Source organism: Cavia porcellus, unplaced genomic scaffold (assembly GCF_034190915.1).
Source record: "Cavia porcellus strain 051 isolate PalLab524CR breed Dunkin Hartley unplaced genomic scaffold, mCavPor4.1 scaffold_3, whole genome shotgun sequence".
Lineage (NCBI taxonomy): Eukaryota > Metazoa > Chordata > Mammalia > Rodentia > Caviidae > Cavia > Cavia porcellus.
The window spans coordinates 67,126,682-67,140,777 of NW_026947486.1; the positions used below are offsets into that span (position 1 = coordinate 67,126,682).

General features: G+C 48.1%; 1 protein-coding gene across 13 annotated transcripts in view; it reads left to right on the plus strand.

Annotated features, from left to right (window-relative positions):
- Frmpd3 (FERM and PDZ domain containing 3) overlaps positions 1-4,097 on the plus strand; it is a 151,902-nt gene extending 147,805 nt beyond the window's left edge. For all 13 annotated transcript variants that reach the window (XM_013150215.3, XM_063246252.1, XM_063246250.1 and 10 more), the window contains one exon: positions 238-4,097. In XM_013150215.3, the coding sequence (XP_013005669.2) occupies positions 238-3,242 (3,005 nt within the window). In that variant the 3' untranslated portion in view covers positions 3,243-4,097. The remainder of the gene's footprint in view (positions 1-237) is intronic.
- Positions 4,098-14,096: the final 9,999 nt, after the last annotated feature.

Here is a 14,096-nt window from a genome sequence, read left to right on the forward strand (position 1 = left end):
AACTGCCTAGATCTTTTCTTCCCCTCTTTTTGTTACTCTTGTTATTCTAGCTTTTGTACCCTCATCACATCTTACTCCTCTTTGACTTTCTCCTTCACTCCTCCCACCAGTAGCCCTACCCTCTCCCCAGGCCTGACAGGTTTTCCCCAGCTTGAAATACTGATGACTAATTATGGCCTCCATGAAGTCTCTGTATGTAGTGGTCAGTAAGTATAACACCCATTCCTATTCTTCCAGGTCTGATTGTGCTGGCCACAATTACTCCTGAATCATCACTGGACTCTGGCCATGAAACCAACTCTTCAGAGCTCACAGACATGTCAGAGATGATGTCCGCCATGAAGCAGCACCAGAATACCACCTACTTCCTGGCACAACACCTCAACAAGGACCTGCCCTTCCGGATCCAGAGCTGCGCAGCCCAGGCCGTTCTCACAGCCCCTTACTCTCTTGGGCGCCCGGATCCCAATACATCCCTCCAGCCAGCTGTCACAGGCCAGAGTCCTGGCCCCCCAGGTGCTCGGAGAAAGCTGCCCCAGTCAGAGTCCCAGGCACAGGGAGAGCGAACATACTCCCTGGCAGTACATCCAGCACTGTCCCCTCAGCTTAGTCAGCTTAGTGAGCAGAAGAATCTGAGCCTGCTGCCGCCAGTGCCTGAGGACAAAGGTCCTGGCCACACAAGGGCTGGCATGGAGATGTCACTGAGGGCAGCCACACCCTCCCTCAGTGAAGAGCAGGTCTCAGAGCTGAGGGAGAACCTGCCCAAGGAGGTCAGGTTGAGCCCCAAGCTTATCCTGGACCCCAAAGGCAGTGTGACCCCAGCCATCATCTCTGCTGCCCTCCAGCAGGTGGTTCATAGTAAGAGTCTATCTCCCACTGGTGGGGTTTTGGGGAACCCTGCTGGCAGGGGAGAGAGAAGGCTGGAAGCCAGCATAGGGAGACCAGAGGTCAGCATAGGAAGACCAGAGGTTAGCATGATGGGCAGCAGTACCAGTAAGAATCTGAAGTTTAAAACGAGCCCCAGTGCTCTAGAGGCTTCACGGAATTCCCAGAAGCAGCTGGGCCCAGAGGTGTCTTCCAGGCCCAGAGCACCTGTAGGCAGCCAAGCCGAGAACCTACACCTTCCCCCACAAGAGGACAGGCTCCCTATTCAGAGTTTCCCTCCCAAAGGGTATCTTGCACGAACAGGTCGAGAATCAGCAGGCAAGCAAGCTACAGGGGAGGTGGTCAGCAAGGACGGGCCAGAGGGAGCAAAGCCTGCCTCACACAAGCAGGGTGCTGTCTCCAACCAAGGGGAGAAGGGACAGCTGGATAGCACATCCAAAAGTGGCAAGCTTGAGGACACCAGCCTGGTCCCCCGAGCTGGCTACTCCATGGCTCTGCAGAGCCCCAGCTGTCAGCCTGGAAGCCATAGCCCCAGCTGCCAGTCCCGAGGTCAGAGTCCCAGCTGCCAACCTCGTGGCCAGAGTCCACTGAAGCCTCAGGCTGCCAGCCGGCAGGTGAGCACCATGCCTTCCAGGGGGCTTGAAACTCTGGATGGAACCCATTCCACTTCTGAAGGACCCACAAAGCCCAAGTCATCACGAGGTCCCTTCCGGCTTCGCAATTTATTCTCTGCCACCTTTCCTACCCGCCAGAAAAAGGAGACAGATGAGCGACAGGCCCAGCTGCAGAAGGTAAAGCAGTATGAGCTGGAGTTCCTTGAGGAACTTCTAAAGCCACCAAGCCAGGGGGAGCTGCCCAGCACTGAATACCTGCAACCTCCCGCACCTGGCCGCTGCAGCTGCCAACTACGCAGCAGCCCTGTGCAGCAGGGGCCCGGCATGTCCCGAGAGCAGAGGCGCAGCTGTGACTGCAAGCGCATCTCCAGGGGGGGCCGGCCACAGACTGCCCAGACACCGGTGCCTGGCCTCCGGGGAAGGGAGAGAGACAGGCTACCCCCTACTCAGAGGCAGCCAGAGGCTAGCCCAGGCTTGAACCTCAGCAGCCCCGTCAATGTCCGGCGCATCCGTTCAACCAGCCTGGAATCCCGAGAGTGTCGATCAGAGCCCGAGAGTGGTGTTTCGTGCCTGACCACGTGTGCCTCAGGGGGTGAGTGTTTGGGAGCTCCCAACTATAGAAAACTGATGCGCCGCTACAGCATCAGTGAGCTGGACCAGAGTGACAGGGCCTCATTGACCTCAGACATATATCCACACCCACCCTTGGGCATGCTGCCCAGGGAAGCCAAGGAGGTAGAGGCAGGCCTCCCCCTAGGCTTGGGTCCCAAAAGCAAATCGGTGGAGTCACCAAACCTGGGAGACCCCTCATACGTCCAGGTTGTCCCTGAGACCAAAGGCCCCGGACAGATGGCTGTGTTCTCATTACCAGAGGAGGTGTACCGGAAGCCTGCTGAGCTGGACGAGGACAGTGAGAGTAGCAAGTGCTGTTCTATCCGTTACTGCTTCTACTATCGCAAATGTGACATGGCAGATGATGCCAGTGATGGCAAAGACGAGCTTTCCTACTCTATCCCCATGAAGATTCTGCCAGGCATGAAGTTGGATGAGCAGGTAGTGCCTGTGGTGAGCAGGACCTTGCAAGTGCTGGATGCGGCCACCTGTAGCAGCAGCCCTGAGGCTTCACGCACCCAGGAGATTGATCTTCGTGTGTCCACCTTCGAGGGGAGCCTGGCCAAGATCAATGCCCTGCGTGCCCATGCCTATGGCCTCCCTGATGGCTTCTTGGCTGCCCGACTAGACACTAATGAACTGCTGACTGTCTTAAGGCAGTGTGTGGCCAGCCCTGAGGCCCGTGCTCCCAAGCCCTATGTCTCTCAGATCTCCGAGTACAAGCTCGAGCTAGCTCTCAAGTTCAAGGAGCTTCGGGCTTCCTGCCGCCGTGTGGCCAACGTGGACAAAAGCCCAACCCACATGCTGGCAGCCATCACAGGCAGCTTCCAGGTGCTGAGCAGCCTCATTGAGACCTTCGTGCGGCTGGTGTTCATTGTGCGCTCTGAGGCCCAGCGTCAAGAACTGCTGGCCAAGGTAGAAGAGGTAGTGAGGAATTATACCTTCCTCTTGCGAGCAGCTGAGGAGTCTACAGCTCGGAACCTTAACCAGCAGCAGCAGCAGCAGCAGCAGCAGCAGCAGCAGGCAGCAGCAGCAGCTACAGGGGCAGCCATGGGGCAGCCGCCAGGGTCCCCAGCTTCAGTGACTGTTATGAGCACATTCACCCGCTCCTTAAAAACCCTTATTAAGTAGGACATCTACCCAGGTCTGCCCCCTTCCCAACCCCCAGGTTTGAGCTTCGTGGTTCGTGCATCTTGTGGTGAGTGTGTGTGTGTCTCCTGGGCCAGTCAGGGTCCAAGAGCCTATCAGTCTCCAGGGAGTGAAAACTCCCTCAGCTGAGGCTCTCTCTTAAGGGCTGCAGGCCTCGCTGCTGCCCTGGGTGTTCTCACCTCTTCTCTGGCCTCTTGGCATCACTGTGAGGACAAACGCCCCTCGCCACTCTGCCCACCGCAGAGCTATATTTCCTCTCTTCACTGGGGCTGAGAGGCGACATCAGACTCATGAATTGGGCCCCAGGGGAGCTAGGGCCTCCAGCTTCTCCTGGCGTGTGCTCCTCTATACAGAGTGGTGGCAGTAGCAGTAGGCCACAGCATCACACCAAGGGGTGAGGGTGCTCGGTCCAAATGTGTCTGTCTGTCCACCCCGGGCTCACACACACCTGGCAGGAACCCTCTAAGGGCCCATGCCCAGGTAGGATGTGTGCAGAAAAATAGCTGTACCTGGCTGTTTGCAGCCAATCAACAGGCTGGCAGCTATGGGAGCCCTCACCCCCTGGTCCAGTAGTTCCACACCAGCCATTGCAAAAGTGCCCTGCCCACCACCTAGGGGCAGGGAAGCTCAGTCCAGTAGAGAACAAGCCTCTGGGATCGCCCCACTCGTTTTGGACAAGGTACCTGGTGAAAATGTCTGCACTGGGGAGACCCAGCGCAGGCCTAGGAGCCCGTCCCGCCCAGCACAGGGGCCATTGCCACAGGCATGGGGCTCCTCTCTCATTTCTCTACCAGACAGACTGTCCTTAGAAGTTTGATTTAGCTTTGAATTGGGGTGGGGGGGTGGGGGGAGGGGGGAACGGGGTAGGGGTGGGGGGTATTGATGACTACATCTTAAACTTCTGGAAGCTAGCGTGACATGTTAATCCTGAGTATATGCTTTTGGCTGTGTATTGACCCTGTGGATTTGTCTCTCTAAGAAAAGAAGCTGAGCGCCTTACCCGGTGCAGTCCTGCACCTCTCTCTCCCTCTCCGGAGCCATCTGGAAGGGAATTCACACTGTTTAGCATCCTCCTTGACACACATCTCCTATTGCCACCGCTGCCACCACCATCACCACTGCCACCACTGCTGCCACCACCAACACCACCACTGCCGTCACCACTGCTGCCAACCACCCCCCCCAACCTTTTGAGGAGTGAAGACACGGAGTCCCTACCAATTGTCCCACTGGAGGGAACAAAGAAAGCCAATGTTTCTTCTGTATAGATTGATTCTCGTCCACCTCTCCATATCTCCTTGTTTCCCACACCCTGTTGCCTTGCATTTGCCTCTCTCATTGCTGTGTGAGAGGTCCATGTGAAATCTCTCGTCCCTCTGTGAGTTTTATAAAAATGTACACTGTGCTTAACCCCTGCCCACCTATGGTAACCCCTAGCACAATAAGCCTCCCTGAGTGGCCGATTCTCCAGCAAGGAGGAGGGGCGCTCCTTCTGCAGAACCCAGCCCCCACTTCCTTGCTTCTCCTCCTGTAGGACCAAGTTGCTTAATGGGCCAGAGATGCAGCCAGTGGGGAACCCTTTCCCCCATGACCACTGTCAGCCAGTGTGCTCACGTGGTCTTCCTCTTCTCCCAACTTCTTGATCCTATACTTCTGCCACTCAAGACCTGCTTGTGTCATTTCATTGCCACCATTCAACTCTCCTTCAGCCTCATGAAGGGGAACATTTTCTAATGTCTGTATATAGTATATATACTACATAAATATATAAATTATATATATACACTAATTTATGTCTTGTTTTTCAAACAAGAATGATTAAATCTATTCATCTTACTATCCCATTAAGTCTTTGCAGTGCCTCTCTGTGAGTGTCCTTGTGTCCTTAAATTGTTGGTTGGTGGCAGGCCTTTCAGTGCTCCTCCTGTGCTCTGCTCCCTGGGACCCATGCTCTTGGTGAGTGATGAGTGCTGAGGCTCTGTCCCTTAACATCACCCTGCCAACACACTGAGGATCCCCTTTGATTTATTGTAGAAGCATCCTGTCTGTCACAAGTACTGGCTATTATCTGCCCGCTTCCCTTGACTGTGGGATCTCTAGCTCACCTGGCTACCACAGCTGTGACCTCACAATGTGCCCCATGCTTAGTGCACCAGATGGAGACAACGTTATATGCCAGCCCTCCTTGGGGTTAGGATTGGAAAAATGAAATGTGCCAGTGCCCTGAAGTTTTGGCTAGAAAATCTTATACAACACCCTTTGGTAGTTTTTACAGAGGAGGAGGGTTGCTGATTTAGATAGGGACCTGATGGCGGGGTCGGGGACAACCTCTCTGACTTTTCAGAGAACTTAATGGTGAAAAGTCGTTTTCTTTCTCCTGTGCTCTTCATTCTTTCCAATAATCACAGGTCCCAGTATCCCAGGCTGAGTCACCCTTGTACAAATTAGAGAATGTTTCCCAGTGCCGCTTTCACACTGATGAATTAGAGGGGAAATGCCCTCTGGGCACTCTAGTCCTGAAGGCAAATGGCTTGGTGATTTCAGCTCTATCCAGCCCCACTTGCCTGTTTGGCTGGGTACACAAACTACACAATCATATACAGTGACCTTGATGAGTTGTTTCTTCCCAAAGACTGACTTTGTTTTGTCTGAACAAGTCTTGGCTATGGAAATTTTCCAAGTATTGATAGAGGAGGCAGAGGCAGCCACATCTGTTTCTGCAGGTCTCACAATATCAAATTTTATGGGACATCCTAAGACTGAGGTCAGAGCTCTTCTGAAGACTGCCTGCCAGAGCCACTGTCCCACAACACCAAATTGGGATTCAGTGGAAGTCAATGCTCATATAAACTGAAACTTGCTAACTCAAAATGACCCAACGAACAGTCCAGAAACTTGGGTCCCCTATAGCCTTGTCCTAATAACACCAGCAGCCCCTTGAGATCAGTATGTGTTTTTATTTGGTTCTATATTCTGGGTATCCACTCATAGAGTACCTGGCACATAGTACTCAGAGTTCTGTACCATGCAACAAGGGCCCTTTGCCTCTAGAAAGTTGTACATGGCTGGGCAGCAGGGCATCCTCCTATCAAAAGAGAAGCCACGGCCATCAGCCAGTCCTCACACCTGCTCCCAGCTCAGCTGAGTTTCACCAACTACTTCCCAAAGGTTCTGAAACTCTCCTGAGTGGACTGTTGGTTTTCCATGCTCTGCAGTACATGGGGCACTGTGGGAGGACAGTATTTTCCTTGACATTGCTGGCCTGAGCTAAAGCCTGAAGCTGATGCTCTTCAGCCACCCAATACATGTTCCCTGCAGCCTGATTCCTGCCTTGCTGACTTCAGCCAATTAAAGGAAAACAAGTTCTGACTATTGTGGTCCTGGCACAGTCACAGTTTTTCAAGCTGTTGTCAAAGCACTGTGGATAATAGGCAATTTCATCAGCAATGAATTGAAAAGAACTGCCTCAGCCAGACTTTTTGCTGCCAGAGGAAAGGAAAGATCAATTGCCAGCACCCAGGAAAGGCTTAAATTTACGTCTTAGGATCAAATTCTTCTGCAAGCCAATAGAATGAAAGTAATGACCATGTCCTATTCCTCATCCTGCAGCCTGTAAGCCAGACATGGAAGTCCTCCATGAAGTGGGAGGGAATGACTTTGAGAGTTCAGTCCTGGGTCTTGGCAAAATGTCCTGGATTCCAGGGGCATGTATTGGGTCCAATGCTCTGACCTGCTTCAAGTCTCTGTTAGGTGGAAATAATAAAGATTTAACTTCTCACAGGTACTGCTTATTTCCCATCAGAGACTCCCTCCCACAAGTGCCTACACATCCACAGCTCGAGGCCTTCGGTGGCATCCACACTCCAGCATCACAAGGGCATTTCAGTGCTTTCACTGACATTTTTCAACTGCCAGTGATGGATCTATCACTTTGGAATGAGCTCAGTTTGAGCTTTCCTTCTCTCCTGTCTCTGATACTCTGGGTATGGAGACCTCATTCTTATTTTCAAGGATTCGGCTAAAAGGAGCTTGTATTTGAACCATGTTGCAATCCTTCCACAACACAAAAAAATTGATCCTTGCCCTTGAGTAGGCAAACCAATTGTGTTTCAACACTTGCTTTGCTAATTATATTGCATGCATGATTTCATTTAAATCATCACAACAACCCTTTGAGAGAGACACTGTTATCTTCACATCTCAGAAGAAGAAATTGAAGTCCAGAGATGTCACTCAGTTAAGGTTACACAACTGGTAAGTGGAGAGTGAGCTAGTCAGTTTTCTAAACCAGCCTGTGCTTTCAACTGTGCCCTATAATATACAGTACAGCCCCCTTTTGCAGTCCTTCTCCTGGAAACAGAGACATGAATGTAACCACACTCATTATATGAAGGCCTGTAATTGTCGCTTGAGGTCCAGACAGCCTGTGGGTAGCAGGTGGCAGGTAATAGTGGAGCACAAAATGCAGGATACTGCAAGCCTACCTGCTCCTTGTCCTCTCTTTCCTGGTCTGCCTTTGTGCCATGTGCCAGAAGTGACACAGTTAATATGATTGACCCCTCTCTCCCATCTGCCCACTGTTTTGGACCCTTATGCTCCTCAACCTGGGATCTGTGTTTCCCAGGATACGTGGCAGTGTGCTGACAGATAAAAAACCACAGTTGCTGGGGATATAGCTCAGCGGCTTAAATGCCTGCCTGACAAGCTCAAGGTCTTGAGTTTGATTTCCAATACAAAAAATAAGCCATAATTACAGTGTGACCATGAATTGTCTCTAAGATTTTGGAGGAAAATGTCATCTAGATAACATGTTAGATATTGTTATATAAAAATATCATGCAAGATCCAGGGGTGGTGGTGTGTGCCTATAATCCCAGCACTCTGGAGGCTGAGGCAGGAGGATGGGCAAGAGTTCAAGGACAACTTGGGCTACATAGTAAATTCAAGGCCAGCCTGAACTACCAAATAAGACCCTGTCTAAAAAACAAGAGATAGACAGATACTATGGAAGGCTGGAGGTATAGCTCAGTTCAGTCATAGAATGTTTCCCCAACATGTAGGAGGCCCTGGGCTTAATTCCCAGCATCATAATAAATAAATGAATAAATAAATAAATAAATAAATGTCACAATAAAAAGTACAAAAGTTGCATGCCTTTTAAAAAATGTATATCAGGTGCCTTGCAACAAATGTATAATTAGTAGTCCTAAATTGACATATTTCAGCAAAGACTGGTGGTACATGTTTATAATCTCAGCACTCTGGGAGGCTGTGGCAGGAGGATCAAATGTCTTAGCCCAGCATGGACAACTTAGTGAGACTTTGTCTCAAAAAATAATAAAAGAGGGCAAGGGATATAACTGAGTGGCATAGCATCTGCCTGGCAAGCACAAGGTCACGAGTTCAATTCCTGGTACCAAAGAATAGTAATAAAAGGCTTGTGACTGTAGCTCAGTGTGATGGCTCCTGAACCAATTCCCAGTACTGCAACAAAACAAAAATACATTCCAAGACACCTGAGACTAATGTCTGATACTTCTGGCATTTCCTTAATCTCCACTTGGTGTCCAAATTCACACTCCTTCACTACTAGACATTGTTTAAGTAAATGTCAGACTCACTCAGGGTCTGTCAGATGAGCTAGCTGGTGGCACAGGCTCCAGGGGAAGGATATCTAAGACTGTCCTATTTCCATGCATCTGGGCACAGGTGAGGGTCAGGCACAACTTCACGGATGATGAACCTGGAAAGAGAGTATCAGGAAGGGAGACCAGGAGTGGAAGGGGCAGCATAGTTAAAGTGTCCCTTCCCTTCCCACCCCAGTCCTTAGACCGATGATTAAGCAGAATATCAGCCCTGAGCACAGACTGAGGGAAGCCAGGTTTCCTGCAAGGCAGATTCCTGCACCCAAATTGAGCAAGCAAAGCAGGGAGGCCTCTTGGCCAAGTTGAGCATTTTGCCCCAGAATCAGGGCCCAGGTCTATTTCCAGCCCAGCCTCTAACTTGCCATTTCACCTCTTTTGGTCTCTTCTCTAAAATGAAGATAACTGAGTCTTTAGCCTCCCTCTGGGGTTGTAAGGATTAATGAGGTGGTACAGAAAAATCAGCTGTAAAAAATCCTGACTCCCAACTGTACAGGCTTAACAAGTGCAAACCAAACTGCCCCATTTGCAGTTGGTCTACAGAAACTAATTAAGCTTGCACCCGGGGCCTAGAACTAGAAACTTGGTCAATAATGGTTCAAGGGCCTGTTTTTCTCCAAATATGTACTACTGTCAGGCAAAACCATCTTCTATTGGTTCCTCTCAAAAAGAACACACAAGAGCTCCTACTCCCAGACTTTCTTCTGAAATCAAGAAGCCTGCTGACTAGCTGGGTAGAGAACCCTTCCCCTTGCTAAGTTGGCAGAACCAAGGCTCTTCCTTGGCCTTCGGTCAATACTTTGGTTTGTTTTTCTGATGTTTCCCTGCCATTTCTTCCTTCTCACTGATAGAAGCATCTATAATTAAAGGAGTCTTCAGTTTCCAATTATCCCTCAACACGGAAGCTTAGATAATAAGAGAGTAGATTTAGGGTGTGGCTCAGTGGCAGAGTATTGCCCAGCACACACACAAGGCGGCCCTGGTTTCATCCTCAGCACTGCAGAAAAAGGAAGGATATTGTTTTCTGGTTTGGTTTGATTTGGGGGTGGGGTACCATGAATAGAACTCAGGACCTTGAGCTTGCTAGGCAGGTGCTGTGCCATCCTGCTATATCCTTAGACTAAGTTTGATTTGTTTAAAGAGAATAGTCACTTCTTAAAAGTCTCTTTTTTGATTCTCAGTGCCAAAAAAATAATCAATCAATGTCTTTTTTGGTAACAAACAGGCAAAATCTACTTATTAAACACAAATCTTTAATATAATAGTTTTATTAGTGCTGTAACCCTCATGTTGTACATTAGACTTCTAGACTTGTTCATCCTAAATATCACTACTTTGTATCCTCTAACTTTTATCTTCCCAGTTCTTACCCTTCCCGTGTCCCTGATGGCCACTGCTCTATTCTCTATCTCTGTATTTTTAACTTTTTTGTTTTAGATTTCACACATGAGTGAGATCATGCAGTCTTTTTTTTCCGTGTCTGTCTTATTTCACTTAGCCTAATGGCCTCCAGGTTCATCCATGCTGTGGCAAATGGCAGGTTCTGCTTCCTTTTTTATGGCTGTATAATAACATTGTACATACATACCATTTTTTCTTTTTTTTTTAAGTAGCAAACTTTTATAAAGATAGGGTGGGAAAGGTTCTGCAGAATGATTTTGGAGCAACTAAAAGTAATAAAAGAAGTATATCATAGAGAGTGAGGGTGGGCCACCATGAATGACAGAACACAGGCTGGGATGTAGCTCAGTGGCACAGCACCTGCCTGGCAAGTGCAGGGCCCTGAGTTTGATTCCCAGTACAAAGAGAGGGAGAGAGAGAGAGAGAGAGAGAGAGAGAGAGAGAGAGAGAGAGAGAGAGAGGAAGAGAGAGAGAGAGAGAAAACACAGTGGTCTCTACTGTATTTTCTTTGTGTGCTCTTCTATCAGTGGACACTTCAGTCATTTCTATATCTTGACTACTGTGAAAAATGGTGCAGTGAATGTAAGAGTGCACATATCTTATTTTTGGTCTTTTTGAGACAGGGTCTTGCTATGCAGTTCAGGCTGGCCTTGAGTTCACTTTCTAGCCCAGGCTGGTCACGAACTCCCAAGGATCCTACTGCCTCAGCCTCCCAAGTGCTGGGATTACAGGCATGAGTGACCACGCCTGGCTAAGAGTACAGATATCTTTACGATGGTGATATCTGCTTTGGCTATGTACCCAGAAGTCTTGCTGTATTATACGGCGAAGGTTTTCAAACTTCAATTCTTAGCCAGCTTTGCAGTGGTAGCTCTGAGTTTATCCAGTACCCAGTGTTTAGTTCCTGTGTACCTCACTCCCACTCTAGCAATTCACCGACCTATGGCAGCATGCCAAGAGCAGCAAGATAAATGATTTTGAAAGACTCATGGGGAAAGGAGGTGGTTCAGCTCTAAAATCATGGCAAAATTGCCCAGTAGGCAAAATTGGCATAGGTGTTGGGCATGGTGGTACACACCTGTAATCCTAGCACTTGGGAGGCTGAGGCAGGAGGATCTTTGCAAGGTCAAGAGCAGCCTAGGCTACATAATGAACTCAAGGCCAACCTGAACTGCACAGTGAGACCTTGTCTCAAAAAGACAAAACAAGAAAACCATTGGCATAACTTTCCTCCCTGATTACACTTCCTCATCTCACTGGAACATCATGAATCTTTATGCATTCCTCTGGCTTTTCAATGCCTAGCACAGTGGCAAAGCTCTAGAGTTGTCCTCCTGTCAAGGTGACCTCTTCCTCCACTTCCCATCTCCAAGCAAAAACTGGCGTCATGAATATATATGTTAGGTTTTGAGTCATACAGCTGAATAAAATACTTTGTATAGGACCTAAGGGCTTTCTACAAAGTCTTATCTATGATACTCATATTCAAAATCAAGTTGCAGATAATGCAGTCATTGAATTGATGTGCATGTTATATGATCTTGGTAATGCAGGTTTCAGAAATCCCTTCTCTCAGTTATAGAGTTACGTCAGTGAGGAGTACCCAAGCCACCGAGAGAATATCTGTCCTCTTTACCTTCTCCAGAATCCTAATTGTTCAGTATCACAGCTTGCCCCCTTATAAACTAAGGGATTCATCTGCCTTTCCTTATTTCATATAAATTTGAGGATAAATCTGTAATTTATCCTCAAATGGATAATCTCTTTGCAATTTCTTGGAAATAAATGCAATTCCTACTTCCTAGTATGACTCACAGGCCAAAAAACTTGCTATATGGCCTTGGTTGCCAACAACAGAGGAATTGGTAGAAAATCAGGAGAGCAAGGACAAGCATTTCTGCCCCTTCCCTAATCTGGCAGAGTGGAACCTCCAGGGATCTGAAATGATTCAAAGAGCTCACAAGGCTGGGCGTGGTGGCTCATGCTTGTAATTCCAGCACATGGGCTGAGGCAGGAGGATCACAGCGAGTTCGAGACCTGCCTGGGCTACAAAGTGAGCTCAAGGCCAACGTGAAATGCATAGCGAGACCCTGTGTCAAAAAAAAAAAAAAAAAAAAAAAAGAAAGAAAGAAAAAGACAAAGTCCAGTGTCTAACAAGACACTGGACAGATTTCCCCCACTGAACAATGGGAAACACTTTGATTTGCTTTGCAGCTCCTGCAGCCCTGAGCCCATTAAAGGCTCTATAATAGAACTGCAAGTAAGACTCTTACACCAGTAGCCAGAAGACTTCACTTCCAGAGGGTCTTCCAAGAACCAGTGAGAGAACCTTCCCCTCTCTGGCTATCAATTTCTTACTACACAAAATGAATGGATCTAGCTAGAGGGTCAATTAGCTTTATTTTTTTTTATTTTTTAGTTTTTTTATTAGTATATATTTGCCATGCATAAGATCATATTCATCATAGGGAAATTGTACGTGTATGTAATGTATCTTGATTCTCTTCTTCCCCATTCTCCTTCCCTCCTTCAACACTTTTCCCCCTCTCCACTTACCATTTTTCCCTCCATCCCTATTTTTTAAATCCCCTTTCTCCTCATTCTCTTCCCCTCCTCCCTCCCTTTTTCCTCTTCTCAGTTGAACATATTCTTCCAATTAGCTATAAAAGACCCCTTTTCAGGCTGGGAATATGACTCAGTGGGAGGGTGCTTGCCTTGCACGCACCAGGCCATGGTTTGATTCCCAAATGCCTCCCTCCCCCACAAAAGCCCTTTTCTAGCTGGGTACTGTGTGTGACCCATGCCTGTAATCCTATTTGGCATGCTGAAGCCGGACAGCATGTTCAAACCCATCTTAGACAACTTAGTGATTTAGTGAGACTCTGTCTCAAAATAAAAAGTGATAGGGATATAGCTCCGTGCCAAGGATCTGGGTTCAGCGCCCAGGACTGCTAAAACAGACAAACAAGCAAAAATACTTTTTATCTTTATCTTTTCACTTATACTGTTTTTTTTGTGGAGCTGGGGACTATGCATGCTACACAAGCACTCTACCACAGGATTATACTTCTAAGTGTATTAGTCACTTTTCCATCACTGGGACAAAATACCTGGTACCCACAATTTTAAAAAGGAGAGGTTTATTTGGCTTATGGTTTCCATTGGGTTCAGTCCAAAGTCATCTGCTCCAAAGCAGAAACATCATGAATAGGCAAGATAGGAAAGTTGCTCATACCATGTGGCCAGGGAGCAGAGAGAGAAAAGAGCAACTGAGGACAATAATACAAGTCATGACCCCAGTGTCACTGCCCCTTCTCTGTGTCTATTTTCGGGGCCATTTAGATCTAAACCATAACTCCAGCTTCCCCCCCCACACACACACACTTTTTTGGGCAGTATTGTGGTGATCCTCCCGCCTCAGTGTCCTGAGTTTTGGGATTACAGGCCTGTGCCACCACACCCACTCCCCAGTCCTTTATATTTGGAGACAAGGTTTCACTAAATTGCTGAATTTTGTTGCTCCTGCCTCAGCCTCTCAGAGTGCTGGAATACAAGTGTGTACCATTATGCCCAGATTCACAGAAGCATTTCTAAATGAAGGCAAATACTTCTAACATCACCCAAACATTTCCCAGGTCAGTAATTTAAACTGGGCTAACTTCCAGTTCATAAAAGTTAAACACCAGAATGAACCCAAAGCCTACTTGATCTGGCTGCTTTCATCTGATAACTGTACGTCAAGGGAGGTTGAGACTTCCTATCTTTTTAAGTCACTGGATGATTCTAGCTCTCT